At 35.8% G+C, this 27,699-nt stretch overlaps 4 protein-coding genes across 5 annotated transcripts; 1 reads left to right on the top strand and 3 right to left on the bottom strand.

The window, feature by feature from the left end:
* Positions 1–4,572: 4,572 nt before the first annotated feature.
* On the bottom strand, positions 4,573–5,072 carry LOC109159816 (probable glutathione S-transferase; the record flags this gene model as incomplete). The annotated part of the gene is made up of 2 exons (XM_019307928.1): positions 4,573–4,746; positions 4,836–5,072. Coding segments are annotated over 2 exons (411 nt in total), but the record flags the coding sequence as incomplete, so codon positions are not given.
* A 1,047-nt stretch (positions 5,073–6,119) lies between these two features.
* Positions 6,120–10,939, top strand: LOC109160342 (heterogeneous nuclear ribonucleoprotein F-like). Of its 2 annotated transcripts, none has more exons than XM_019308674.1 (3): positions 6,120–6,338; positions 6,990–7,766; positions 10,367–10,939. In XM_019308674.1, exons 1-3 carry the CDS (start codon positions 6,325–6,327, stop codon positions 10,683–10,685), a joined length of 1,110 nt encoding a protein of 369 aa, XP_019164219.1. In that variant the 5' UTR covers positions 6,120–6,324; the 3' UTR covers positions 10,686–10,939. The 2 variants fall into 2 exon arrangements, with proteins under 2 accessions (XP_019164219.1, XP_019164218.1); XM_019308673.1 differs by having other exon boundaries at positions 6,987–7,766.
* Positions 10,940–12,156: 1,217 nt separating this feature from the next.
* Positions 12,157–16,975, bottom strand: LOC109160360 (translocation protein SEC62-like). The gene is made up of 5 exons (XM_019308691.1): positions 16,777–16,975; positions 14,820–15,134; positions 14,070–14,271; positions 13,445–13,673; positions 12,157–12,567 (listed from the first exon to the last, which is right to left on the bottom strand). Exons 1-5 carry the CDS (start codon positions 16,870–16,872, stop codon positions 12,333–12,335), a joined length of 1,077 nt encoding a protein of 358 aa, XP_019164236.1. The 5' UTR covers positions 16,873–16,975; the 3' UTR covers positions 12,157–12,332.
* Positions 16,976–21,179: 4,204 nt separating this feature from the next.
* Positions 21,180–23,022, bottom strand: LOC109159815. Its single transcript, XM_019307927.1, has 2 exons — positions 22,860–23,022; positions 21,180–22,504 (listed from the first exon to the last, which is right to left on the bottom strand). Exons 1-2 carry the CDS (start codon positions 23,020–23,022, stop codon positions 21,180–21,182), a joined length of 1,488 nt encoding a protein of 495 aa, XP_019163472.1.
* Positions 23,023–27,699: the final 4,677 nt, after the last annotated feature.

Raw genomic sequence — 27,699 nt, 5'->3', positions numbered from 1 at the left:
CTGTCCAATGATCTTGTTCTCAATCCAGGTGAAGGGTTATGCAATGGTACCAGACTTATATGTGATGTATTTGGAGATCATACTATGAGCTGCATTACCCAAATATATACTTCGTATTTATTACCTTTCATAATTGCTATGCCAACCCAAATATATACTCAGTATTGAGTAAGACATATTAAATGACCTTTTTACCCTTTACAAAAGCCAAAATGGACAGCATAGACCTCCCTACAATAAACAACTGTTCAAACGCGTACAAATACAAACCTAACCTATTTCGCATTAAATTACAGTTAAATATACTGCGTATAAATTTGTACTGCGCATTGCAAATCAAACCAAAACACACACCAAATCTTATGTCTTTGTAATCTAAAACAATTAAATTGTATCACTATTGGGCATCAATTATAATCATTGCACAACGCGTAACGTGCATGCCCCGGCTAGTTAAAACATACAACCATGAACACACATGTGGAGACAAAGATGAAAACAAAACTGTTAGCAGCTATAGAATTACAATTCACACACACACAATTTCTTTAAAACATATTCTATTTCTATTCTTTTAACCAATCAAACACTGGAATACAATTACTAAAGCCTATTCCTTCAACGAACCAAACAATAGAATGCAATTTCTATTATATTCCTTACCTATTACATTCCCAGTGGAATAGTATTCCTAACCCCTCCAAATTCATTCCGTGAACCTAACATGCTGTTAATATACTAAAAGTACATTCTTTGTGTACTGAATATACATCATTTAATAGTATATAAAAATAAAATAAAATAATGTACTTTCAATATTCAAATAATGTACTTTTAAATAATGTACTTTATGTACACAAATAATGTACCTTTTATTTATAGTCCACATAATTGTGTGTTTATTGGACCATGGTCCACCCAATAATGCTCCATGCCAACTAAACTTGTCCATTATATCAACCAATTTAAAAATCATGTTCGTGTTCATAATTGATGTATCTCAGACCCATCATGCGACTGTTGTTAGTTAAGCACACTTAACCAAAGAGTTTTTTGGCTATCTGGTTGTCATATCCTACTTGCGGTAAGCCATAGTGTTACATTTTGAATCGAGTAAGGGCTGAACTCGACCAACCCGACCGACGCCCAACAAGAATTCTAACTCGTTAATCTTAACGACTCATGTATGTGTTTAGTTTTATTGTGCTTGTGTTGTGCCCACAACAAAGCCAAAAAAACAAAATTAATGAACTTTATTTTAAATTAGTTAACCAGTTGAATTATGTCTTAGGCCACCGTATTATTTTCTATTGCAATGAGAAATTAAAAGTAGGGGTGGAAATAGGCCAGTCTCCTTTGTAGGGGCCTACGGGTCCACCCAATAATGCTCCATGTTAACTAAACTTGTCCATTATATCAACCAATTTAAAAATCATGTTCGTGTTCATAATTGATGTATCTCAGACCCATCATGTGACTATTGTAAGTCAAGCACGCTTAACCAAAGAGTTTTTTGGCTATCTGGTTGTCATATCCTACTTGCGGTAAGCCATAGTGTTACATTTTGAATCGAGTGGGCTGAACTCGACCAACCCGACCGACGCCCAACAAGAATTCTAACTCGTTAATCTTAACGACTCATGTATGTGTTTAGTTTTATTGTGTTTGTGTTGTGCCCACAACAAAGCCAAAAAAAAAAAAAAAAAAAAACAAAACAAAATTAATGAACTTTATTTTAAATTAGTTAACCAGTTGAATTATGTCTTAGGCTTCCGTATTATTTTTCTATTGCAATGAGAAATTGAAAGTAGGGATGAAAATAGGCTATACCTCTTTGTAGGGGCCGTAGGCCCTGACCTATTTAGTAAATAGACCAGGCTTAAGCCCGTTTTAAAGCCTATTTATTAAATAAGCCCATGCCTATATCTATAAAGCCTAGCCTACAACCTTACAGACCTGACCTATTTATAGTATGTATATATATATATATATATATATATATATATATATATATATATAACCTAAGTATATATGTGAATTAGAAAATCCTAACCTCCAAAATTATTTCCTATTCCGTTATTTGGCTATTCAATATTTTCATTCTCACAAGTAAAAAAAAATTGTTTTTCCTGACTTCTTCTATTTAAAAATTTATGAGGCTTTATATATTGAGTGCTTTAAGTGTTTTATTTAATAATGTACACATAGACACGGGATAGTCTTCAAACTCTATTTATATTTTAATATGCATGATCCTTTAATTCCTTTCTACTTCCAGGTTAGGAACATAGTCAATAAAGAAGCAAATAAAACTAATTCAAGTGTGAAATCTGTATTTCCATAAAGATGATTAATTATCATGTTAAGTTTTGAAGTACCTAACCCAAAGTATATGTTCAAATTATTGTGATAGATATGCTTTTTTTTCCAGGCTTTTAAACAGGTTTCAGGTCAGGCCAGACTAATGGTAGGCTCAGGCATGAGCCTTTAAATAGGCTTCAAGCTAGGCCATGCTAATGGTAGGCTCAGGCTTGAGCCTAAAAAAAAAAAAAGCCTATAGGCTCATGCATTAAATTCCTATAGTAGGCCCAGGCCTAATTTTCAAAAGCCTAGCTCGGCCCGGCCTATTTCCACCCCTAACTGAAAGTGCAATCGTTATGCTGCATGGTGCACACGGTTGCGAACGACGCTATTTCACTATGGTGGAGTAACGGTGCCGTTAGTAGCACCGTTTAACTCCACCAATCATTTTTTTTTAAACTCCACCAATCTGAATATATAGTTCATTAATTCTGAATACACAAACGCAGTGAACTGCCATAAGTCAAAACAGAGTACCAGTAACCGATGTGAATATATAGTTAACTAATTCTGGATATATAGTTAACTAATTCTGGATATATAGTTCACTAATTCTGGATATATAGTTCATTAATTCTGGATATATAGTTCACTAATTCTGAATTTATAGTTCATTAATTCTGAATATATAGTTTATTCATTTTGAATACACAGAAGCAGCGAATTGCCATAAGTCAAAACAGAATACCAGTAAGTGTGGATATATAGTTCACTAATTCTGGATATATAGTTCATTAATTCTGGATATATAATTCAAATTATGCATAGCATAACGCCGTTAATGGCAATCGAAAATAATTTTTTTTTTTTAAGTTGGAAGGCGTCGTTTTTAATCAAAACGACGCCGTTTTACAACTGTGTGCACCACGCATGGTGCACATGGTTGCACAACATAATTTGCCCTGAAAGTGTGAGAAAATAAATATTCCAAATATTGAGTGAAGTATAGTATAGTGTAAATTTTAGAGACCAAAAGTGATGTTTAGAGTAGTGGTTTTTAAAGAAATTATGGTTGAAGTGGAAGAGAAAAAAATGAAGAGAGAGAAGGATTGAGGTCATACTGCAAGAACTTGATTTTTGTCTCCATAAACTCTAGTAGGACCATCAAAAAAAATAAAATGTCAGCCCGGGTCGCATGAAAGTCACAACAAGCGTCCAGCCGAACACACGTTAATTTGATTGTTTTTTTTTTTCAATTTTTTTTGTATGTTTTTTTTTTTTCTTCATTTTCACTTCCCTCTCATTTTCTCTTTCCTGGGTCACACATACAAAAAATTCTTCAAAATATATGCCTATTAAAACCAGCAATTTATATCGTGGACTAGGGTCCACATAGCATTGTGAACCCTGAATCAAAACGACGTCGTTTGATGTGTAAGTTTTAGCATATTCTGTAACTTTCCGTTTCTCATGTTTCAACACAAAAATTTAATTTATTCTATGCACAGAATCCTTACGCTCAGTGGCGGAGCCACCTTTTAGTAGGAGGGGGCCTTGGCCCCCCACAAAAAGATTTTTATTTATTTATTTTTTTTTTTTGGGGGGGAGGGGGAGGTGTTAGTATAGAGCATCACAGGCTACACATCATGGGCATTGGGGCTTGGCTCCACTCCAAATTTTTTTTATTAGTATTATAATATGCTAATAGGCTTAATAGTTATTGCATCGATCCCCATCAGTCCATCACCAAATATTTTTCCCCTAAAAGAAAGCTTTCAAAGTAAGTATAATACACAAATCATCCAAATTCCTAATCTGCAAACCAAAAACGCAAACGTAATACGCAAACACGGCAGACATTCCAGACAACAGATTCTCTTCAATTTTCTACTTACAAGTATAAAAGGTAATTTTTTATTTTTTTTAATTCTTTAAATCCTTGAATTTTTTTATTTTTATTTTTATGAATGGGAGAAGTGTCAAATAAGCCCATGTACTATTGCCAAGTGCTCAATTCCCACCATGAACTAAATTAAAGGCTAATTAACCACACTTACCTACTAAATTTGTTCAATTAGCATTTTTAGCTGGTAATTGACTTTTTTTTGCAGGTTACCAATTCAATTATTAAAAAATTAATTTCAAAATTATTTAAAAATTATTTTAAAAAAAAAAAAAAAAGAATACAACCACCAGCTGTCCTCGCCGGACAGCCGGTGGCTGCCATTTCAAAGAGAGTCGTGGCTGTCCGGCGAGGACAGCCACGGCTGTCTAATATGAGGTCCAGATCTGAACCTCATGTTTGAGGTCCAGATCGATCTGCTGACTGCGCTTCCTGTCGTCGACGGCGCCGTCGAGGATTTTCAGATACTCGCGAGCTTCTTTCGCGTTCTTCTCCTGCTCTTCTCCTTCCGAGGAAAACGTTTTCATCACCGCCGGGATACACTGAAAACAACAAACACTAACTTCAGTAGTGATTGCGAATTATATTCCGGCTTGATGATCGGAAAAAATGGTTGATAATAATAACGTACCTTCTCATCGGCAAATTTTGCCCAGAACCGGAGCTGCGCTCTCTCGTAGGGATCCTCCGGGAGGAGAGGGTTCTGCTTCCATGTATCATCAATATACTCAAGAATCACCAGCGACTCCGCCACCGGATTCCCGTTGTGCACCAGAACCGGAATCTTTTTGTAAACTGGGTTGCACAGCAACAGCAAAGAACTCTTCTTTCCCGACATCAGATCTTCTTCCACGTATTCATATTCAAATTAAAAGAACTTTTTTTTTAATTTTTTTTTTAATTTTTAAAATATTTTTTAATAATTAAATTGGTAACCTATAAAAAAAAGTCAATTACCTGCTAAAAATGCTAATTGAACAAATTTAATAGGTAAGTGTGGTTAATTAGCATTTAATTTAGTTCATGGTGGGAATTGAGCACTTGACAATAGTACATGGGCCTATTTGACACTTCTCCCTTTATGAATTATTCTTTATTGGAGATGGATTCATCATCTTCACAAGTCACAACAATCGCGGTGAATTCGGGCTAAATCCTCTCTTTCGTTTCCTCAATTGACGACTCACGACGGCAACCGCGGTGAACTTGGACTACTGACTATGAGCAGTGGCGGCGAACTCGGCCCCCCGCACCAACAAATCCTGGCTCCGCCCTTGCTTACGCTGAATGTACAGAAATGCATAACATGATATACAGAAACGCATAACATGATATACATACACATGTTTTCTATTTTACTTATTCTCAGATCTGATTTATGTAAATAATTAATGTCATATAGGCACATAATTGCATAATATAAGACATAAATTTATAAAATAAGACATACAATGTGTTTTGTGTTATACAACTATTAATCAATTTAATGTATAGAATTTTAAGGCTTAATGTACATAATTTCGTAATATAATGCACAAAAACACATAACACAATGCACAGAAACATGCTTTACAGTATTAAAAAAAAAAACTCTGTAACGCAAACTGAAAAACAAAAGGTCTCCATTAAAATTAAAGTTCAAAACGACGTCGTATAGGATCAGGGTCCACGATATAACGATTGATTTAAACCAACTTGGTTGACGTGAGTGATCGTGTACTCTTGTTTATTAAGAGAAGTTCGGAGTTTGAATCCCCTCTCATATGAAAAAATCAATTTGCTAGCACTTTATCCTTCAATTGAGTCAATTCGGTGCAAAAAGGATTAACTTCTACAATTAGGACATGTTCAGAACACCCAATGGTATGACAAAAAATAAAATAAAAAAATTGCCTATTGAGGTCGATGACTAGATCAAACTCATCAAAGCGACTTCACTGCAGCATTACGTCTCAGGTCCGCTCTCGAGTCTCAAGTCTCAAGACGCCAACCCTTTGCGAGAAAGCCAAGCAGTAACGAAGAAAACAACCCTATGATTGCACACAAAAATTATTAACATCAAAACCCAATAGAGTGAGTAAACGAAGACGAGGATCGATTGAAGAATTGCAGCTGAGAAAATGTATAACAGAGGGTAACTGCTAAGAACCCTCTTCGTCATTCCCTTTTGTCCATGATTTTACTGTTTTTTTTTTTTTGTTTTTTTTTTTTGTTTTTTTTTTAAATTTTTTATTTTAATTAATTCCTTCATAGGTTCGCTTATTTATTGATTTTTCAATCTGGGTCTGGTTTTTATTTCAGCAATTTCGTTTTTTTTTTCCTAATATGAAAAGTTTGATCTTTCATTTCGTGTAAATAATTCTCAAAGTGAAATATAGTTCTTGATTTTGCTTTATAGTCGATAGATATTGTAAGTCTTGAGTTGCCCTTGTTTGTTTGCCCAGATGTTAATTCTCGAATATGTTTTTATTTTTAAATTTTCCTAGCTTTTCATTATTGTGAAATTGTGGTTTATGGAGTAAATTGACTACCTTCTAAGCCTCCAAAAGAAAAGAAAATCAAGTAGATTTTTTGTTTTCCTTAGTTAATTTGGGTTTCAATTGTTTATTCTATTCCGTTTGGGGATGAGCTTGTGTTTGTTCAATCTTTGAACATCTTGAGGCTTCAATATCATACTTGTAACTTGTAAGATTTAAATGATGCTGTTATCTGAAATGAGGTTTCACCAGTTTATGTAGCGAAAAGAAGTGTTTTTATTTATTTATTTACAATTGTGATGAAGGAGATATTTTGATGCTGGTGATGCCCGGGAAATGGGCCTGAAAAGGCAACGCATAATGGATCAGGGCCCTTCTTATTACTCAACTCCTCCAGGGCCTACTTATATGTATAATCCTCCTCCTCCTCTTCCTCCACCCCCCGCCCCTCCAACTGATTTTTCTTATATTGGCCAGCCTCCACCTTTCCCTGTTGTTCGACTTCGTGGACTCCCATTTGGCTGCACAGAGGGTGAGATTGTGGAGTTCTTGCATGGTTTGGATGTAGTTGATGTGCTTCTTGTCCACAAGGGTGGAAAGTTTACAGGGGAAGCTTATTGTGTTCTGGGATACCCTCTTCAAGTTGATTTTGCACTTCAGAGGAATAGGCAGAATATTGGCAGAAGATATGTTGAGGTTTTCAGAAGCAAGAAGCAAGAATATTATAGGGCTATAGCAAATGAACTTTCAGATTCTCGTGGTGGCTCAACTGCGAGGGCACGATCCTCTGAAGATGGGAAAGACTTGGCAGAACATACTGGAGTATTACGGTTGAGGGGACTGCCTTTCTCAGCTAAAAAGGAAGATATTGTGGATTTCTTCAAAGATTCTGTACTTGCAGAAAACTCAATTCATATAACTGCTCATTCGGAGGGGAGGCCAACTGGAGAAGCATTTGTGGAGTTTGCAAATGCAGAAGATTCGCGAGCTGCAATGGCTAAGGATAGGATGAAAATAGGGAATCGCTATATTGAGCTTTTCCCCTCATCTCATGAGGAGTTGGAGGAAGCAACTTCGAAGTGCAGGTGACAATTTTTGTTTTTTTCTATTAAGCAATTGTCAGTTTTTATTTATAGTTATCACTATATCTTCTTAAAAAATTATATAAGTTCATTCCTTTATAGTGCAACTACTTTAACTAATACTCAATGAATTGTCAGGATTTGCTTATGAGTTATACTAGCAATTATTTCATCCTTTGGTTTGAAAATTATGGATTTCTTACTTTTTTTTATTAAATTTTCCCTCACATCAAAGTGTTGGATCAAGGTTGGACCAGTTTACTTCTGAATTATACTAGTAACTATTTTTCCTCTAGGTTTGAAAGTTACGAATTTTGTTATTAAAATTATCCCGTATAAATGAGTCGGAATCAAGATTGGAGTTGTTTGAAATTCTTGATGAATAAGAAGAGGAGGAGAAGAAGAATAAATAAATCTTAAAGCATTGGCAAAATCTCCTATGAGGATCTGTGAGACGGGTTGGGTTTTCATAACTACTACAGTTTTCCTCATAAGTAACTCTTCAACCCCTAATGTTACATTTTGATTTAAAAGTATTACATTTTTCATCAGAAGTATCACATTTTTTCTCATAAGTAACTATTTAACCCCTAAATAGTACATTTTGATTTAAAAGTATTACATTTTTCCTCAAAAGTATTACACTTTTCCTTATAAGTAACAAACAATTTATTTTTGATTAGTATTACATTTTATAGCATAAGTATTACATTTCCATCTTGATCCGACCCGTCTCACGAATAAGGGTCCGTGAGATGGTCTCACGAGACCCACCCTAAGGCATTATATTTGTACAAATCTAAGAGTACAAACAAATGAGTTGGCAAAACTGTTAATTTGACTATGAACTTGATTGATATATACATGTTCTAACTTATTGAGAAATTTATTTCATCTACTCAGTTCTTCAATTGACTAGAAGCCCCAGTGTTTTTTTTTTTTTTTTTAATGATTGGTTATCATGATTGTTGATGCCTTATGCATTTTTTTCTTCTTCTAAAGCAATGACTAATTTAAGGCATAATTATTATTGAAAAGCATGATCGTGATTTTATGGGTGAACCCATTCAAGACTGGTTTACAAATATAGTTTTGGGTCTCGTCCTTGTACCAAAACCCCTATATAGCATATTATTCAAATCAATCAGGTTTCAAGAATTGCAAGAAGTTAGGATTGCAATCTTAAACCAAAACCCTTGAATCATATTATTCATAAGACACCCCGGAATAAGAAATATTCTCTCATGGTGTTTTCTCATTGTTGCTTTTATTCTGGAAATTTCTGAAAGCAACAAAATTGAACAGTCTTCTTAGAGCCAACTAGAGAGTTCCAAAGAACTATTGAGTGCCAGCCAACATCTTCTCATGGCAACACTCCCAGTCTCCCGCAGATCCAGCCCAACACCTATATGGGAGGCGCACTCCAAAGGAAGACTACTATCGTGTATAGTCTTGAAGGCATCAAATCAGCCAAGTATTTCTTCACCTCTCCTATAGGTTTAACCCCATTTGGGAAATCATGGCTATGCACAAATAGTGCCCTACCATGTGGTAAATTTGGCTAGCAGTGGTGGGGGGGGGGGGGGGGGGGGTATTGCTGGCGCCTGGCGGCAAGGAGAGTGGAAGATAGCCAGAGATAGGGAGGTCACCATGTGTTCCAAGGGGCTTTGAGGAAGAGAGAAGGGCATTTTGAAGAATATGACTTGTTTCTATCTAGAATTCATTTTGCACCTCTAAATGCATATAGGTGTAAGATGCCAAATATATGTTTGTTTTACGGTTAAGTGCAAGGCTTTTGGTTGTCCTAACTATTTTATCTACCTTATAGAGTTATAGATAAGATAGACAACTAAGAGCTTGTGTTCCAATAACCTATGATGCACACAAATTTTTAGGGGGAGCATTTTCGCATTTCGGATATGTTCCCCTCTATGAAAAGCTGAAAACTCATGAAAACTGCCTCGAAACATTTCAAAACCCTAATAAAATATCAAAAAGAAGATAGTGAGCTTGCGTGTCCTTCGACCTACAAGCCTATGATCAACAACTGAGAGAAGATTAGCGAGCTTGAAACCCTATGCTCGGCCAAAGTGCCCAAAGCGCTTTGATCTTTTCTCAAATTAGCTGATTGTAGAAAGGTGTTTGGTAAATTAGTTTTTAGCTGATAGCTGTTTGGTATAATTTCTTTTCTCAAAAAGCTAATTGAAAAAGTTGCTTTGAGCAACTTTTTTAATTTTAGCATTTTGGAGTTACAAAAAGCTAATTAACCAAACACTTATATTGATTTTTTAACCAAGTTAAACAATTAAGAGTGGTCAAATAAGCTAAAATTGGCTGTTTGGCTAACTATTTTACCAAACAGGGCCTATATGATGAACATAGATAATCATATTGTTTAGTTTCATCTTGGCATCCAAATTTGGAAGCTATTTACTATTAATAGTTCAATCTTTAGAATCAATATAGGGAATCAATCTGTTATTTATTTGCCATTAGTTCAATCTTAACTTGTTTCGTGCTTTTTTTGGGGTACCCAATACTAGTTTCCCGATGCAACATCCGAAAAGTGATGTATTGACGAGTGTTACTTGTTGCGATAACAGAGTGTTGGATAAACCATCAGATGAGAATGACGAGACTGAAGTTGCCACGGGTGTTTTACGGATGAGAGGACTACCGTTTTCAGCTGGGAAGGATGATATTATTGAATTCTTCAAAGATTTTGTTTTGTCAGAGGAGACGGTTCATATTACTTATAATTATGAAGGGAGGCCAACCGGGGAAGCATTCGTGGAGTTTGCCTGTCCCGAGGATGCAAAAGCAGCCATGGCGAAGGATAGGATGACTCTTGGAAGGCGTTACATAGAGCTTTTCCAGTCCTCGCCTGAGGATATGAATGATGCTCTTTCAAGGGGGCGGTAACAAACTTTTAGATACATATATATTTGTGTGTTGTAAGTGAGAGAATCTTAAATTTTGTAGGATGCAGTGCAATTTCGTCTTAGGTTTGAACATGGTTTTCGTAGAACTTGAAGCGCCCTTTTTTTTTTTTTTCGAATTCTTATGCTGGTCTTGTTTTGTTTTTTATCCTCCTGTATAAATCTATATGTTTGACATCTTGTTCATTGCCTTTGCTAATTGTTCATAATCCCCTGACTTATCAGGTGGAGATTTGAATTTTTAATGGTCAGGTGGCCTTTTTGATAACTGTCATTCATTTCTGCAATTTTTCCTTTAATAATGGAGTAAGGAATTGGCATGAACCCAAGCCTAGAAAAATGAATCAACATTCAACTACAATTTAAGTTGAGATAAATATAGGGTCCGTTTGGAAAGCAGGAAAATGACTTCTGGAAAATGGTTTCTGGAAAATGAGTCATTTTTCGGAAAACATTTTCCTTTTCCGGAAAATGACTTCTGGAAAATGTTTTCCAAATGCAACCAAACACTGGAAAAGAAAAATGTTTTTCGAAAAATGACTCATTTTTCAGAAATCATTTTCCAGAAGTTATTTTTCTGCTTTTCAAACGGACCCTTAATGTAGTGGACTAGTGGTTAGTTGCAAAGAGCACCTTTCATAGCCAACGGATAAAAGAGAAAATTTGCCTATTGAATTTCAAATAAATTTAATTGGATATAACTCTCTATATGAGATCTATTGTCTTCAACTAATCTCCATGAACTATTAAATCACTCGAGCTTCCAAGCTAGTCGAAGTTTAATGGACGGGTACAGATCATGAGTTAATTTGAGGAATGAAACTATTGACATTTATTAATTTTTTATTATTGACTTTCAATTGAACCATAAATTGTCCCTCAACTATTGATTTTTACCATTCTTGATTATTAATTTGATCATAAACAGTCCATTGACTATTGATTTTATTTTAAATTTGATCTTCTAATTAAATATTTATGTAGTAAATATTAAATTTAAAAGTAATAACGTAAAAACCAGCTAGCAAATTTGTCTCTTCAAATTTGCATATTTAAAGGTGATAGAAACAAGTAACATACAGAATAATTCTTTAATATATCCATTTATTCTTCCAAAAGGTCAACTGAACATGAACCACACTACCGCTAGTGAGACTCAATCCTCGGTCATTCTTCCAAACTTTCACCTCTATGACCAGTTGAGCTACCCATGCGGGCATTAATATATTCATTTATGATTCAATTAAAAGTCGATAAAAATTGGAAATGTAAGTACCAACCATCCTAGAATTAACTCAGATCATATTTTCTATATCAACACAAAACACTTTGCCATTTTACATAATCTACTCTTTACACCCTGTAAATGTACAACCAACCCCACTATACTATAATATAGTGAATCTTTGATTCATCTCAATCCATTAAATTCAGTTTGCAAATACACATGGATGGAATGAAATGAAAGCATTCTATTATAATTTCAATTGATAATATTTATTCTGATCTCAATCTTGATTACAAAAGTTCTACAGGTCAACAAAATATATTTATATATAGAAAAACTAAATGAAGCCAAGGAGAGAAAAACCTTAATGTGTCAGCTTAGCTTACTAAGAACACTCATTACTTACGACGACTCATCATGATCTTCTGCATTTTCGACATCCTCCTCATTTTGGTTAAGGTTTGTATCTCCATCAATGTCATCAAGGGGATCCGCCTTTTCAGTACTTCCTTTGCTACCTTCGGTTACATTACTATTATTAGGGTCCACGGTTTGCTTTTCCATCATTCCTGATAAAGCCAGTCTTGGAGACCACTCAAGCACATCATCAATAATATTGGAAACCCGCTTGTGATACCTGCAAACAGGAGATTTCATCATTAAATCTACTCTTCTTCTCAACTCAAGGGAAAATGCCATATTTGATCGCCACCACGTATAATAAACCCAATCCCTTGTGCCTATAGTTATTCGAGAAGTGGTGGTTTTGCTTCTTTTCATTAATATTCCATTAGATAGATTTGAACGACAAAAAGATATAGATAAATGACGGGTAAACATGGAAATTTGATTTCCTCTTTTTCTCCTTCCTTGTATGAGATAGACGTTCCTAGTCTTCCAATAAGTTTATTTGATTTTTTTTTTTTTAATACTACTGACTCTATTACAATGCAGTATCTGTTCATAACTACTTTCTCAACCTATTAAAGCACAAAGAGCCAATATCGCCTCCACTGAAGCTCGATCCCACAATCTCCCTTATAAGGGAGCAACTTGGTGCCATTGGACACAAGGTCCTTGGAATAGGGCTCTTACTTTGTTTACCGCAAATGTTGGAGCTCGAAGTTCATCAAATAAACTTACTGAAACACTATGAAAGTCTATCTCATATAAGGAGGAGGAAATCAATTTTTCACAATTTACCCATGTCATTTAAGCTTTTTATTGATTTTGTCCAAATCTTGCAGAATATTAACAAATAATTGAAGGACCAGAAGTAGAGACATGACAATAACTAAGGAACTGTGTCTATACCTAAGATATAACTCAAGGATCAAATATGTCATTTTCCCAATATTCAACTATGCATAGTTATCAAAGGTAAGAACAAAAACTTCTATGGATTTATTCTTTATATCTTCCTTTGCCTTCTCTGTATCTACTTTTGCTCTTATATGGTATCCTTAATTTTCACGTACACAAATGCGCACACACACACACAAGTGTCAACATACCTAGCTCTTGCAGCCTCATTAGGAGCATGATGCCTCAGAAGCAATATAACAAGCACAGCTACAATTGCATAGAAAAGCCTTGCTGTCCACTTAGGTGGCTCCTCCTCATCCTTCTTGGGCCAAAACTGGAATAGATCTTCAAGAGTTGCTTCCTCAGCTAGGATGTTGGGGAAAATCCAGACACGCTTTCCAAGAAGAATCCATATAGTACTAAAAACTAGAGCTCTCACTGCAAAAATACAGAATGTTTCTCAATTTGTTGTATTCACAAAAAGAAAGCTAGAACAAAAACCCAAATGCACATACTTACAACAACTTCCAAAACTTACAGGAGCTATTTCTCAATTTCCAACAAAAATTATGGTCAATGAATCCAAAAGTTGAAATTTGATGTTCTACAGATTGAAAGCAGAATTTCTTTTCTCAAATACAGCAGAATGCAACCAGCCTCTGGAAGATTTTTCTTTCAATCATTTTATTGTAAGGGAAATGCCCCAAGCCACAATATTTAGATGCTTGAAGTAATTTTGAGAAGGCAATATACCCATGTAGTTCTTGTATATTTATCCAGAATTGCTTGTATATCTTAAAATGGAAACGTACATGTAAGCACCAGATAACTTACATAAAAGAAGGGAAAGTATGAGAAGGAGGAGACCCGCGCACGAGTAAAGTATAAGCAGCTTGCACCGATGGGGATACACAGGAAATAAGCAGATTGCTAGTGTCAGAACTGGCCAAGAAAATGAGAGAAGTGTTTGCCAGAGAGGCCTTCGTCTCACAAATGTCCATGCAAAAAAGGCATCATTTTCAGAAAACACTTGATCCTGCATACATAAATCAGGGGGAGAAATAATAACTCAAAATGACAAAAATTACAAGAAAAATGACATTCTAAATGGGGGGATACAACATATACAGTCAAAATAAAATGGGACCAACCTGCGTATAATTCAAAACAACATAGAAAACAAAGATCTAAACAAAATGAGATGCAAATATTACCAAATAACAAAGGCATGCAAAACAGGGACTTCCCAGGGGTTCATCCATATTCTCAGCTTCAAATCATCAAAAACTAGATGATATACACAAAATACAGTAGATGCCCAGCCCCTTATCTAGATTGGATGTACTTATAGTTACTTTTTTTCTTTATTTTTTAATAAAATAATAGAACATACTTAATCAATTTATAAATTAAGTAGATTTTTAATATCACGTGATTCACTGACTCCGGCATAAGAAATGAGGAAAATGCATAATTTAAAATGAAAGTTGGAGGGCTTACCACAGAGGTGACTGTGTTTGCATTATATTATAGTACACAAGTCAAGAAGGGAAAATGATGATCTGGGTGCAGAAAAACACTTACATGGTATATCTCCAAGTGTGCAGGCCAAGTAGACAACTTTTTCTTCCCAGGTCGAACAGTTTTTACTACACGGTCACAACGCAGTAGAAGATTTCTTCTAAGAAGAGCATTGGCAATATCTTCAGTTTCCAAATTTTTATCTGAATCTAGTATGTCTTTAAGCTCTGGATGATTCCGCATAAAGCTTACAAAATCCTTTCCTCTAAAATACTCAACTCGAGTTTCCTGTAGGACAGCCCATCTAGACTCCAAGTCCTTGTGATCTCTTACTTTCTCGGCAAATGACTGAAAAACATCCTTCTTTGTAGCTTGTTTCTGGAACTCGGATTTTTTAAAAAAAAAAAAAAAATGCAGAAATGAGAGTTATAGCAGAAACAATGAGCCCAGTATGGGAAAGTATACAATAATAATATGAAATAACCGGGAACAATTCCAACCAAGCAGTAAACCAATAACTAAATATGGTGAAAAACTGAAAATATCAGTAATAGCACATACAAAGATGCATGTTCTTTGGTCTTTTAACTTAATAAAACCACCAATAAGGTAAGGTAGGATTCATATTCAGCAGCTAAACTTTAAATAATTAAATTCCAGTTGAGACAGCCTGTTCACTAAATGGTATTTTCCGGAAAAATGGAAAACAAAAACTGAATAATGGAGATTGTCTTCAAGTGCATTTTGTTCTCCAAAGTGAAAATGGAAAACAATTTTCCATGTTTTGGAAACAAGAGAAGGTTGTTTTACAAAATGGAAAGCACAGTTGAATTTCCACTCCACCAGTTTTTTATGCTAATTTAGAGCAGTGTTTTTCCATTTGGAGAACGGAAAAGTGGGAAAATGAAGTTCTCGAGTGGAAAAAGATTTTCCAAACTAAACAGGTAGAAATTTTATCCTCCATCCACAACAGCCACAGAGCAAGAGCAAAAGGAAGTCAGCTGGATTCCATTTTATTTATTTTTACAAATAGGCTTACTGACTTAACAACAATCTTTTGAAGATTTTGGCACCACCAAAAGGTATTCACATTTTAATTCCATTCAATCTGATTAGGTGAGAATCAATATCAGTAAATTTAAAAAGAAACATAGCATTGAAGTCCTAAATTCTCTCAGACACAGACAGTGAGCAAAGAAATAAATCTAGCATCTACAAAACTATTGTGTCAAGTTTGTAATTAATGTAGTTAATATATGTAAAACTTTATCAGCCCTAGCATTTTCAGTTTCAGTTTCTCATATATTTCGATGTTCATGCCATAAGAAAGCCTATCCGCACAGTTCTCAAAAAGATCATTTTTTGGTTACACCCTAAGATGCAAAATAAAAGGAAAAAAAAAATACTAAACGAGTTTTTTTTCCTGAGGTCAGATTTACCTTCCTACACTCTAGAAATAATTTCAATGGCTAGTCTCAGGTTCTAGGCAACATCTTTAACTGAGTATAGAGAAGTCAACTTCTTAACAAAAAAAATACATGTAGATTGTAGGCAGTAGGCATACCTAATATAGCACCCCATACAAACAGTCTACTCCTCTTTATACTGACACAATTTGACCCTTGAATTCATATTATTTCCTACTCACAAAGACTTAAAACTTACTAGTATGCTTAAATTTGTTAAGAGATTTGCCCCTATCATATTCAAAGAATTAAAAGCAATAAACCATTTGCAGAGTAAATTGCATTGAAATAACCAATATGCCTATTGTCCAACGCTTATTGAATTCAATACCAATATTTTTCAAGTATAAAAAGAGAACACCCAAAAAAAAAAAAAAAAATCACCTCCATTTTCGTAGATCATCTTGAGAAAATGGAATGCAATAAATATCAATCAATAAGTTTATCTTAAATCAAATCGAAAAAGTGAACTGAAAAGAACTCAGCATTGAATCCATTGATATGAAACACACATATGCACAAGCATCGGCGGGAGAAGAGAGTTGACTATTTACCTTAGAAGGTATATCGGCGGCGGGATTAGAACCGTTGGATGCCAAACCGGAGGATCGCCGGACCCTCTTCTTCTCCGATCCCGCCGGTTTCTTCATCTCTCTGTGTCAGCGAGCTGCGAGGGTGTCTTTTTCTGTTCTGTTAGAAATTAGAAATGCAAGAGAATGATTTACGGCGTCGTAAAGTCGAAACCGGAAAAACCACACTGTTAATCAGGGTTTAGGAATGTTTAATTAACTTCTACTTTTAATTGGGCTTTATTGGGCCTTCTGGATTTCAATATGTCAAGCTTTGCCCAATGGCAAATTATTGAATCGACCATGTTGTGTGGACCATGAATATCAGTTACATTTTTAATATATTAAAAGTACATTATTTTTGTACTAAAAGTGCATTATTTTTGTACTGAAGATACATTATATAAAATAATGTACCCTTAGTATATTAAAAATATATATTTTTAAAATGTACCTTATGTATATAAATAATGTACTCTTAGTATATTAAAAATGTATCTTTTATTTATGGTCCACACAATTTGTGTGGACCATGGTCCATGCAATAATGATTAGTCAACCTGGTGATAGGGTGTGCAACCACTATTGAGTACACTATCTTAGATAATGGAACCGAAACAGGCCATATCACCCCTCAAAGAGGATTGCGACAAGGTGATCCACTGTCTCCGTACATATTCATCTTGGTTGCAGAAGGATTAAGTTGATTGAGAATGCTGAAGGTAGAGGAGACTTGCATAGAGTTGTTGTAGCTAGAAACGTAACGCCCCTAAGGTTACTCATCTTCGTTTCGCAGAGAAATTAGGTGGAACTCGTGGCATGCATAAACTATGTACTCTAAAAAGATTTGGGGGTGGATTGGGTTTTCGTAAGTTAATGGAATTTAACATTCCTAGAGTAAACAGGCTTGGAGGATCATCAATAACCCTCATTCTCTTACAGCAAGAATCCTCAAATGTTGTTATTTTCCTACTTTTTTTTTCTTGTTGCCAACATGGGAAAGAACACATCTTTTATTTGGAGCAGCCTATTTAAGACTAAGGACATAATTCGGATGAGTACTAGATGGAGGGTGGGGGATGGTGATTCCATTTCTATATAGAGAGGCAGATGGCTCCCTCATCAAACCAACACCATGGTGGAGACAAACCATTTCTTCTATCTTGAGAATGAGTCAATTGCATCTCTTCTGAAAACAAATGTCAGGGAATGGGACAAGGAAGTAATACAAGACATTTTTACATAAAGAGATGCCAATCTGATCCTAAGTATCCATGCATGTCTTGGTAGAATGCCAAATTGCAAAGACAACTTGGAGTTTTTTCAATCACTATATCCATCCAACTGATACGATTTCATTTGTAGATTAGGCGGAAAGAGCTTCCAATATTTTGCATAAGGATTATATATGCACTTTTGTGATGTATTGTTAGAGTTTATGGGAAGCTAGAAATGACATGGTATGGAACAATCGAACTACGGATGGAAAGCTTATTGCAGAAAGAGCGAGACAATATCTTCAAGCGTAGAAAATAGTGGTTGTGGGTCAATTCTTGGAGGCACCAGTAACACCTAGACCTGTGGTGAAATGGGAGAAACCTCATTCTAGATGGACAAAACTCAATATTGTAGCTTTGGATGTGGCTAACAATAAAACGGGGTTTAATTGGGTGCTTAGAGATGATACTAAGCTGGTTCATTTATTGCAGCACAGTGTTTGCCGTGTAGAGGTGTTTTTTCTCTAAGAGAAGTCGAAGCAATGACAGTTCGAGAGGCTCTAAGTTGGCTTAAACTCCATGGTTTCAATCAAGTCCAAGTTGAAATAGAGGCACTTCTGGTTGTCCAGAATCTTAGGGTCCGTTTAGTAACAGAAAATTGTTCTCTGTTTTCAGTTTTCTAATTTTTCAGTTTTCATTCTTTGTTTTCTGTTTAGAAAACTTATTTACTAACACTTATTTTTTAAAATATTTTTACATATGTTTGGTTTAAATGGAATAAATTTAATTTTTTTTTTTTTACTTTTAAGTCTAATATGTGTAAGATTTTTACATTTGATAACAGAACAAAATTTATATCTGTATATAACATAATAACTAAAACAAATATATCTGAACCAAAAACCTGCTAAGTTCACCTAAAATTTAGTTTAGATAATATTAATATTTTTTAAGCTAATATTTAAAATAAGAATAAGGGTCAAATAGGCGACTCAACTACACACTAAAGTGCAATTAGGTCATCAAACTCGAAAAAAATGCAATTAGGTCTCCGAACAACACAAAATCATGCAATTAGACCCAAATATGACATGTTTACCTGAAAGAGCGGTTACCGATTCTCAAATTATTTTTTAAAAATATTTTTAAATAAAATAATTAATTAATTAATTTAAATAAATAAATAAATAAAAACCTAAACTGCCGCCCGACTTCGTCTCCATGGCTGGAGAAGAAGCCGGCTGGCAACCGTGGAGACAAAGGTCTCTAGCCATGAAGACCTTCGTCTCCATGGGTCCCTTCGTCTCCCGGCCATGGAGACGAATGTCTTCATGGCTAGAGACCTTCGTCTCCATGGTTGCCGGCCCGCTTCGTCTCCATGGCTGGAGACGAAGACGGCCAGCAGATTAGTTTTTTTTTTTTTAATTAATTAATTATGTTATTTAGAATTATTTTTAAAAATTAATTTTAAAATGGTAACCGCCATTTCAGGTAAACATGTCATATTTGGGTCTAATTGCATGATTTTGTATTGTTCAGGGACCTAATTGTATTTTTTTTTAAGTTCAATGGCCTAATTGCACTTTAATGTGCAGTTGAGTGGCCTATTTGACCCTTATTCCTTTAAAATATTTTTTGGATATATTCATTTGAATGACATGTATATGAATATATAATTTTTACTTTGAATTCTAATATGTGTGAGATTTCAATATCTGATATCTAGACCGAACTTGTATTACGATGTAACATAATTAAAAATATTCGAATTAATAATCTATTGAGTTTAATCAAAATCTAAAACATTATATAGAGTTTAATTCTTCATTTTGATAATGTAAATAATGTCTAACTTTAAAGTGTAAGCAAATAAGTTATGTTTAAATAAGTAAAGTAAGTAGAAAAGATAGAAGATAATGATAAGTAAAATAAGATGATAATGAATGTAATCATAGTAATGTGGTTATAGTGACATATAACTAAATAGATGATAGATGATTCTATTTTTCATTTAGAAAACAGTTTTTAAGAGTGTTTCAGTTTTTCAAAAATTTCTAGAAATTATTTTCAGTTTTCAAAATGGAAAACTGTGTTAGTAAACATGTTTATTTTCTAGTTTCCAAAAATTTCCAGTTAGTAAACGGTCCCTTAATGTTCTTATAAGTCAACTTTTACAAGTGAATATATGTTTTATTAAGCGATCTGCGAATAGGATTGCCCGAGAATCCCTTTCTATGTCAAACTACGTGGAGTGATTCTTTAATCCTCACTTTTTCCTTTGTATACCTTATTTTTGACGGTGCTTAATATATATATTTCTTCTATTTTCTTCTTCAAAAAAAAAAACAAAAAACAAAAAAAAAAATATAACAAACAAACAAAACAAAAAATAAAAAACAAAACTTTTGTATACTAAAAATGAACATTTATCCGTAGTCTACATCAGAATTTACCGTCGGACTCGATCAAGCGGCCCACCATATAGGCTTTATAAATTGACATCATATATCATCAATCGTTGTTTAACTCTCCATCCATTAGGTCAACCCACTTTTTAAATTTCATCAAGTAACAGATAAATTAAATTTAGTATGTATGCCGTATTACCTAACTATTCAAAATCATCTAGAAGATATAGAGACGAGAGCAAGCCAACATATTAAAATAAGAGAAAATATTTGATGCACTGGCGTTGTATAGCTGCTATACAACGGCGGTGAATCAGAACGCGCCACCTCATTAAATTGTAAAGTTAACTTTTATTGAACAAATTATAATAATCTTAATAGGATTAATATTTGATGCACCGTTGGTGTATAGATGCTATACACCGGCGGTGAAGGAGAAGATGCCACATCATTAAAAAACAAATTCAATATTAACCGGGTCCTTTTTTGCAAAATATCTAAGACTTGTATTTTATTAGGTAAGTCTTTTATTTCTAATTAACAAAATATATTTACTTTCCTAAACATATTTATTACTTGATTATTATATATCTAATTATTAACAATTTTACACTTGCAAGTTCAATTCTACGACAGTGACAATGAAACCTGTATCATCCGTATGATTAATAATATTGTTAACATGTTCTATACTTAAAATTAAGAATTCTAATTGAATTAATTTTTTTTAAATTTTTTTTTTTTTGAAAACAAGACAACTTCATTAATTCAATAAAACAGCAATACAAGTAGGTGGGATACCAACCCACGATCTCGAGTCAGCCATAGAATCGGTTGCCCGAGCCAACTTATGGGCCACCAGATTCGCTGATCTCCTGACATGGCAAACACATACGTTCCCTATGTCCCTCGCAATTGACCGACATTGAGTTACAACAGACCCTACATACGAAAAATCAATTACACTGGAATTAAAAGCAATGCAAAAATTTAAACAATCAGATTCGAGAATAACATGAGTTGGATTAAGGTCTTTAAGCCAGCTTAGAGCTTCCTTAGCTGCCGCGACCTCAGCCATAAACGGGTCTTTGTCACATTGCAACTTGCCACACGTGGCTGCCACGAATCGACCCTCATGGTCTCGAACCACCGCGCCAAAACCAGCACCGGATGTAAACAAGGCTGCATCCACGTTACACTTCAGAGTATTGTAAGGTGGTGGTTCCCACTGCTCTGGCACGCTACTCTCCCGACTCACATTATCATTCTTCCCGTAATTCTCTTTCCAGAGGACCTGCAACCTATGTATCTGCTTTCGCATTCCCTCCACCGTAGGTGTAACCTGCCTCCATACCGCATCATTCCTCGCCATCCAAAGCGTCCAGCAAATAGCTGCCAGATGCGCCGCTTGATCAGTATTTGCTGAGCCTATGCGACTCTCCATGAACTGTTGTATCCTCCAGCCTTGCCGAATGTCCTCGTCCCTCCACAAAGCTCTCGCATAAGAGCAGTCACACAACAGATGTTCGGTAGATTCGGACGGTGAACTGCATAATGGGCAACCCCCTCCTAACCACACCCTCTTCGTCTGCAGATTTTCTTTCACTGGGAGTATGCCACGAATGCACCGCCACAGGAAGTTTCTGACTTTCGGCGATACGGGTAAGGACCATAGTTTATTCCAAGAATGGAACTGGTTTGTAACCTCCGAGTCGTCTAGATTTGCCGTCAGCAACTGGTACCCATGCTTCACTGCATACATTCCCCTCAGATCACCCGGCCACCTCCACGTGTCTTCAGCAAGAATATTCACCGGGGTAGCCAAGATTCTTCGTACGTCATCTTCATGAAAAATGTCCCTAATGATTTCTTCATCCCATTGGCCGTTGTTGTTGAGTAACCTGTGGACCTTGGCCTCTTTCAAATTCTCGTTGCATGGAGTGATAAGGTGTGGACTGGCAGAATCTGCCAACCAACCCCAGCCCCAGATGCGTGTATTCTTTCCATCCCCTAGCCGTCGAGCTGCGCCATACTTCAGGACCTCTTGCCCCGCGATAATACTACGCCAGATGTAACTCGGATTGTTACCTATCGACGCTTCCAAAAAGTCACATGTAGGATAATATTTTGCCTTTAACATTTTATTGACCAAAGAATCTGGATGGATCATGAGTCGCCACCCTTGCTTCGCAAGTAAAGCTCTATTAAACTCGTGCACTCTACGGAATCCTAGGCCACCTTTGATTTTTGGAGTACATAATCGGTGCCAGCTCAACCAATGGATCCCCTTAGTCCCTGCGCCACCTCACCCCCCCCCCCCCCCCCAACCAGTAACGATTAAATAATTTTTCAATTGACGAACATACACGGATCGGCAAAAGAAAGGTAGACAACGTGAAAATTGGCAAAGCTTGCGCAATGCTTTTCAGAAGCACGTCTTTACCTGCTTTGGAAAGAAACCTGTGTTGCCACGAACTGATACGCTCCCGGACTTTTTCCTTCACATACCGTAATGTAGCAGTCTTATTGCGTCCTAACACCGATGGAAGGCCCAGATATTTCCCAAGGTCATTCGCCTTGCGGACCCCAATGCATTCTGACACCATCATACGCTGAACGGGATCGGTATTTAAACTAAATACCGCACTGGACTTGTCGTAGTTGATCAATTGACCTGATACTGCACTGTACAAATCCAAGCATTCCTTCACCTACAACGCTTCCTGTTGATTCGCCCTGAAAAACAAAAGGCTGTCGTCAGCGAAAAACAGGTGCGACACACTTGGAGCTCCCCGGGCTACCCTTACACCGTGAATGGCCCCACGAGCTGCTGCCTTTTGGAGTAAAAGGGACAGGGCCTCGACGCAAATAATGAACAAGTAAGGAGACAGCGGGTCTCCTTGTCGAATGCCTCGGGTGGGGCCGACGGTACCCGCCGCCTCCCCATTGACCATGATGAAATAGTTCACCGATGTCACGCATAACATGAGCAACTCCACCCACTCTTGATTAAAGCCCAAAGCCCCCAGCATACCTTCTAAGAAGCCCCATTCCATACGGTTGTACGCTTTAGCCATGTCAAGCTTTAGCGCCGCCCAACCCACCTTCCCACTGGTCTTCCTTCTCAGAAAGTGACCGATTTCCCCTGCCGCTATAATACTGTCCGTCAGTAAACGATCAGGGACGAAGGCGCTCTGAGAAAGTGACACAACGTGTCCCAAGCACCCCTTTAGCCGATTGGCCAACATCTTGGCCAGCACTTTGTACACCACGTTACAAAGTGCTATAGGCCTTAAATCGGAGACTTTCTCCGGAATTTTCTTCTTAGGCAAAAGGACTATATTCGAGTCGTTTAAACCTTGAGGAAAGTTCCGGGTCTCAACTCATCTGAGAATAAACATTGAAAGGTCGTGGCCTAGTACCGGCCAGAAATGTTGGTAAAAAGCTGGCGACATGCCATCTGGGCCCGGAGCTTTCTCCGAGGCCATAGAGAACAGAGCTGCTTTCACCTCTGGCACCGTAAAAGGTTGCATCAACAGGGCCGGCCCTGGGCAAGTCTGCCCAGGGCCTTTGCACAGGGCCCCCAATTTTTGGGGGCCCATATCTTAAAAAAAAAAATTATATGATATATGTATACAGTATATAAACATTAAGCAATTAAGCGGCAGTGCTGCACTATTAAGCTCTTCGGCGAATTCACAATCCTAATTCCATATTATTATTATTATAATTATTATTATTATTATTATTATTATAATAATAATAATAATAATAATAATTATTATTATTATTATTATTATTATTATTATTATTATTATTATTATTACTATTATTACTATTATTACTATTATTATTATTAGAATGAATTCCATTTTTGGTCCTACTGTTATAGGGGCGTTTTCAATTTCAATCCACTTTAATTTTTTTGCCACTTTACAACCACTGTTATTGAATGTGTTCCACTTTTAGTCCACCGTTAATATTTCCGGCAAGAGACCGTATAATCAAAGGATATTTTGGTCACTAGGTCCATGGCAAATTATGTTGTGGAACCATGTCCACCTTGCAAGGTGAACACGGTTCCAAAACTGTTCATAATTATGAATATATAGTTCAAAAATTATGAACATATAATTCTATAATTATGAATATAGAGTTGTGAAAATAATTATGAACATATATTTATGTAATTATGAATATAGAGATTCAATAATTGTTAATATGAAGTTCAAAAATTATGAATATATAGCTTTATAATTATGAACATATAGTTCAGTAATTATGAACATAGATTTCTGTGATTGTGAATATAGAGTTCAATAATTATGAATATGAAGTTCAAAAATTATGAATATATAACTTTATAATTATGAACATATAATTCAGTAATTATGAACATAGAACTGTGTCCACCTTATAAGGTGGACACGGTTCCACAGCATAAGGATTGTAGGTCCGTAGCGGCGTAGCTTTGACGGCTTGAGTTCATTACTGATTTACCGAATACCGACATTACGCAAATCACCAAATCTCACAAACAGCAGCGACAGACAGACGCCAATTTCAACATACAACAGTAGCATGCAAATGCGCAAATAGCATACGACAGACGCAGCTCGGCAGAATTCTTCAATTCATTCTTGATTATACAAAGTCACAAATTTAAAAGTTCTTCAATTCTCTTAACATGTAATTAGAATTACTAAATATTCCACAATTCTTGGTTTTTTTTTTTTTTTTTTTTTTTTACATAACTTAATAATCCTGATTTCAGAATAATATATTAAGATTTTGTTTTTTTTTGATTAATTATTTATTCATAAAGTTTTAAAATAAATTCTTATTTTTTTCTTAGGATTTTATAATTATATCTTCTAGAAAATATTCATCTGGGTTTGAGAAGCGTACAAAGAAAAGAAGAATTGTTAGATGCTACTCTTGAAGATCAAGATGATTATGAGATTGGAAAAAATTTAAATGATAATGTGCACAACGATGATAGGAAAATGAAATTTTAGAAGAAGTTGATAACAAAAGTTTGGTGGTTGATTTTGAGTCTAAATGTGCACGGCGCATCTCAATTTTTAAAATTAAATTTAGATGTATTTTTTATACAATATTTATATTTTGAATTTTTGATACAACTTTTTGAACAACTATTATTTATATATACAAATTAATTACTTGAAAAGGGCCTAATTTGAGACATTGCACAGGACCCCAATTTTTATTGGAACGGCCCTGTGCATCAAAGTAGAGTTCATCTCATCTGTAACTAGACGATTGACTCGATCATAAATATTGGCTGATGTATGCCCAGACGAAAAGATTTGGTTAAAATACCTTAATATCTCATCATTCATATGTGTCCCTTCTTTCCAGACTCCTTCTTGGTTCTGTATCCGAAGCAAATGATTCCGCTTGCGTCTGGCTGTTGCTGATTTGTGAAAAAATTTCGTATTTGAGTCGCCTTGCCGCAGCTAGTGCTGTCAATACGGGCTGGCGGGGCGGGGCGGGCCGCGGGCCTAAACGGGGCGGGCTAAAAAAGCCCGCTCCTAAACGGGCCTGGGTTTGATAGGCCCGGACCGCCCCGCCAGTGGCCCGCGTGCTAGGCGGGCCCCCGCCGAAACCCTTTTTTTTTTTTTTAAAAATTGTTCATCAAACATCTAACTAATTAAAATAAATTGATACATAAGTCATAACTCACATAAAACATAATAATCAAACATTAAATATTACATAAAGTTCAAAGTTCATAGTTTATCAAACATCAAACTAGTCACAATTACAAAGTCCAAAAATATTACACATAAAAATAATTTTAAAGTGCATATTTTATATAAAAATATTTTATATAAAATAAAATAAAATAATGGCGGGCAACCCGCGGGCCCGGCGGGGCGAGCCTGGCGGGCCGCGGGCCTAAGCGGGGCGGGCCAAAAAAGCCCGCTCCTAAACGGTCCTCTATTTTCAAAACCCGCCCCCTACCTAAGTAGGGGCGGGGCGGGCCGGCTCGGCGGGCTAAGCCCGTTTTGACGGCTCTAGCCGCAGCCATAGCTGTTTAGACCGTTGCTTCCAATAAATTTCTTCCTGCCGAAGGAGTATATTCAATTCACGTTCAGCATCTAAAAAATTCCAAACGGCCTCCTCTGACCGGTCCTCCTTTAACACGCCCAGCCGGGAACGCAGCATCTTTATTCTGTTTCCAAATTTACGCGCATAATCACCGCCCCATCTGCGTAGCCTCTGACCGCACATCGCAATGCGATCCTGAAAATTATGACCAACGGACTGCTGCCACACGTTCTCCACCACCTTTGCGCACCCCGTCTCGGTGAGCCATGCCGATTCGAATCGGAACAGCCTTTTGATCGTTCGTACTGGTCTGGATTCCACATCCAGAAAAATGGCAGTGTGGTCTGATTCAAGGGTATGGATATTGCGGACTTCAGCATCTTCGTATATGTCAACCCATTCCGTGGTCGCTACTGCCCGGTCCAGACGTTCTTCAACCCACGTCTCTGTCCCATGCGTATCTATGACAGTGACAATGAAACCTGTATCATCCGTATGATTAATAATATTGTTAACATGTTCTATACTTAAAATTAAGAATTCTAATTGAATTAATTTTTTTTTTTTAATTTTAATTAACAAAAATCATCTAATTTCTTATATTTATCTAAACTCCTAAATCTATTTAAACCCCTAAATTTAAATTACAACCTTAGTCACTATTACAAACAATTGCAACATCTTGTAAGAATACATATTCAATAATGTAAAAAAATCAACACTTAATCAAATATTATATAATAGTCAAATTATATCTTAAAACTTATTAAAAAGTTAAAATGTACTCCCTCTGTCCCATTTTATGTGTCTTACTTTCCTTTTTAGTTTGTCCCAAAATGTTGTCCACTTTCTAAAATTGAACATCACCATCATTCTACTTTTTTCAAATTACCCTTCTAGCTTTTGCTTTCTTTATTGTTTTTATTTCCAAAAGTGAAAAAGTGAGGGGCATAATTGGAAAGTGCATAACATTTACTTTTGATTCATTAAAAAGCGTGCAAAAAGTAAATGAGACATCCAATTCGGGACGGAGGGAGTAATATTCAACACAACAGTATCCAATAATGTAAGAAATCAAATTTGTAAACTAGGACGATGAAATATAAAACGAGCCACAAATTTGGTGAGGAGCCACAAATTATTTCTAATCATGACTAAGGTTGTAATTTAAATTTAGGAGTTTAGGGATTTAAATAAATATAAGAATT

Source organism: Ipomoea nil, unplaced genomic scaffold (assembly GCF_001879475.1).
Source record: "Ipomoea nil cultivar Tokyo-kokei standard unplaced genomic scaffold, Asagao_1.1 scaffold2845, whole genome shotgun sequence".
Classification (NCBI taxonomy): Eukaryota; Viridiplantae; Streptophyta; class Magnoliopsida; order Solanales; family Convolvulaceae; genus Ipomoea; species Ipomoea nil.
This window is presented reverse-complemented; position numbering and strand designations above follow the sequence as displayed.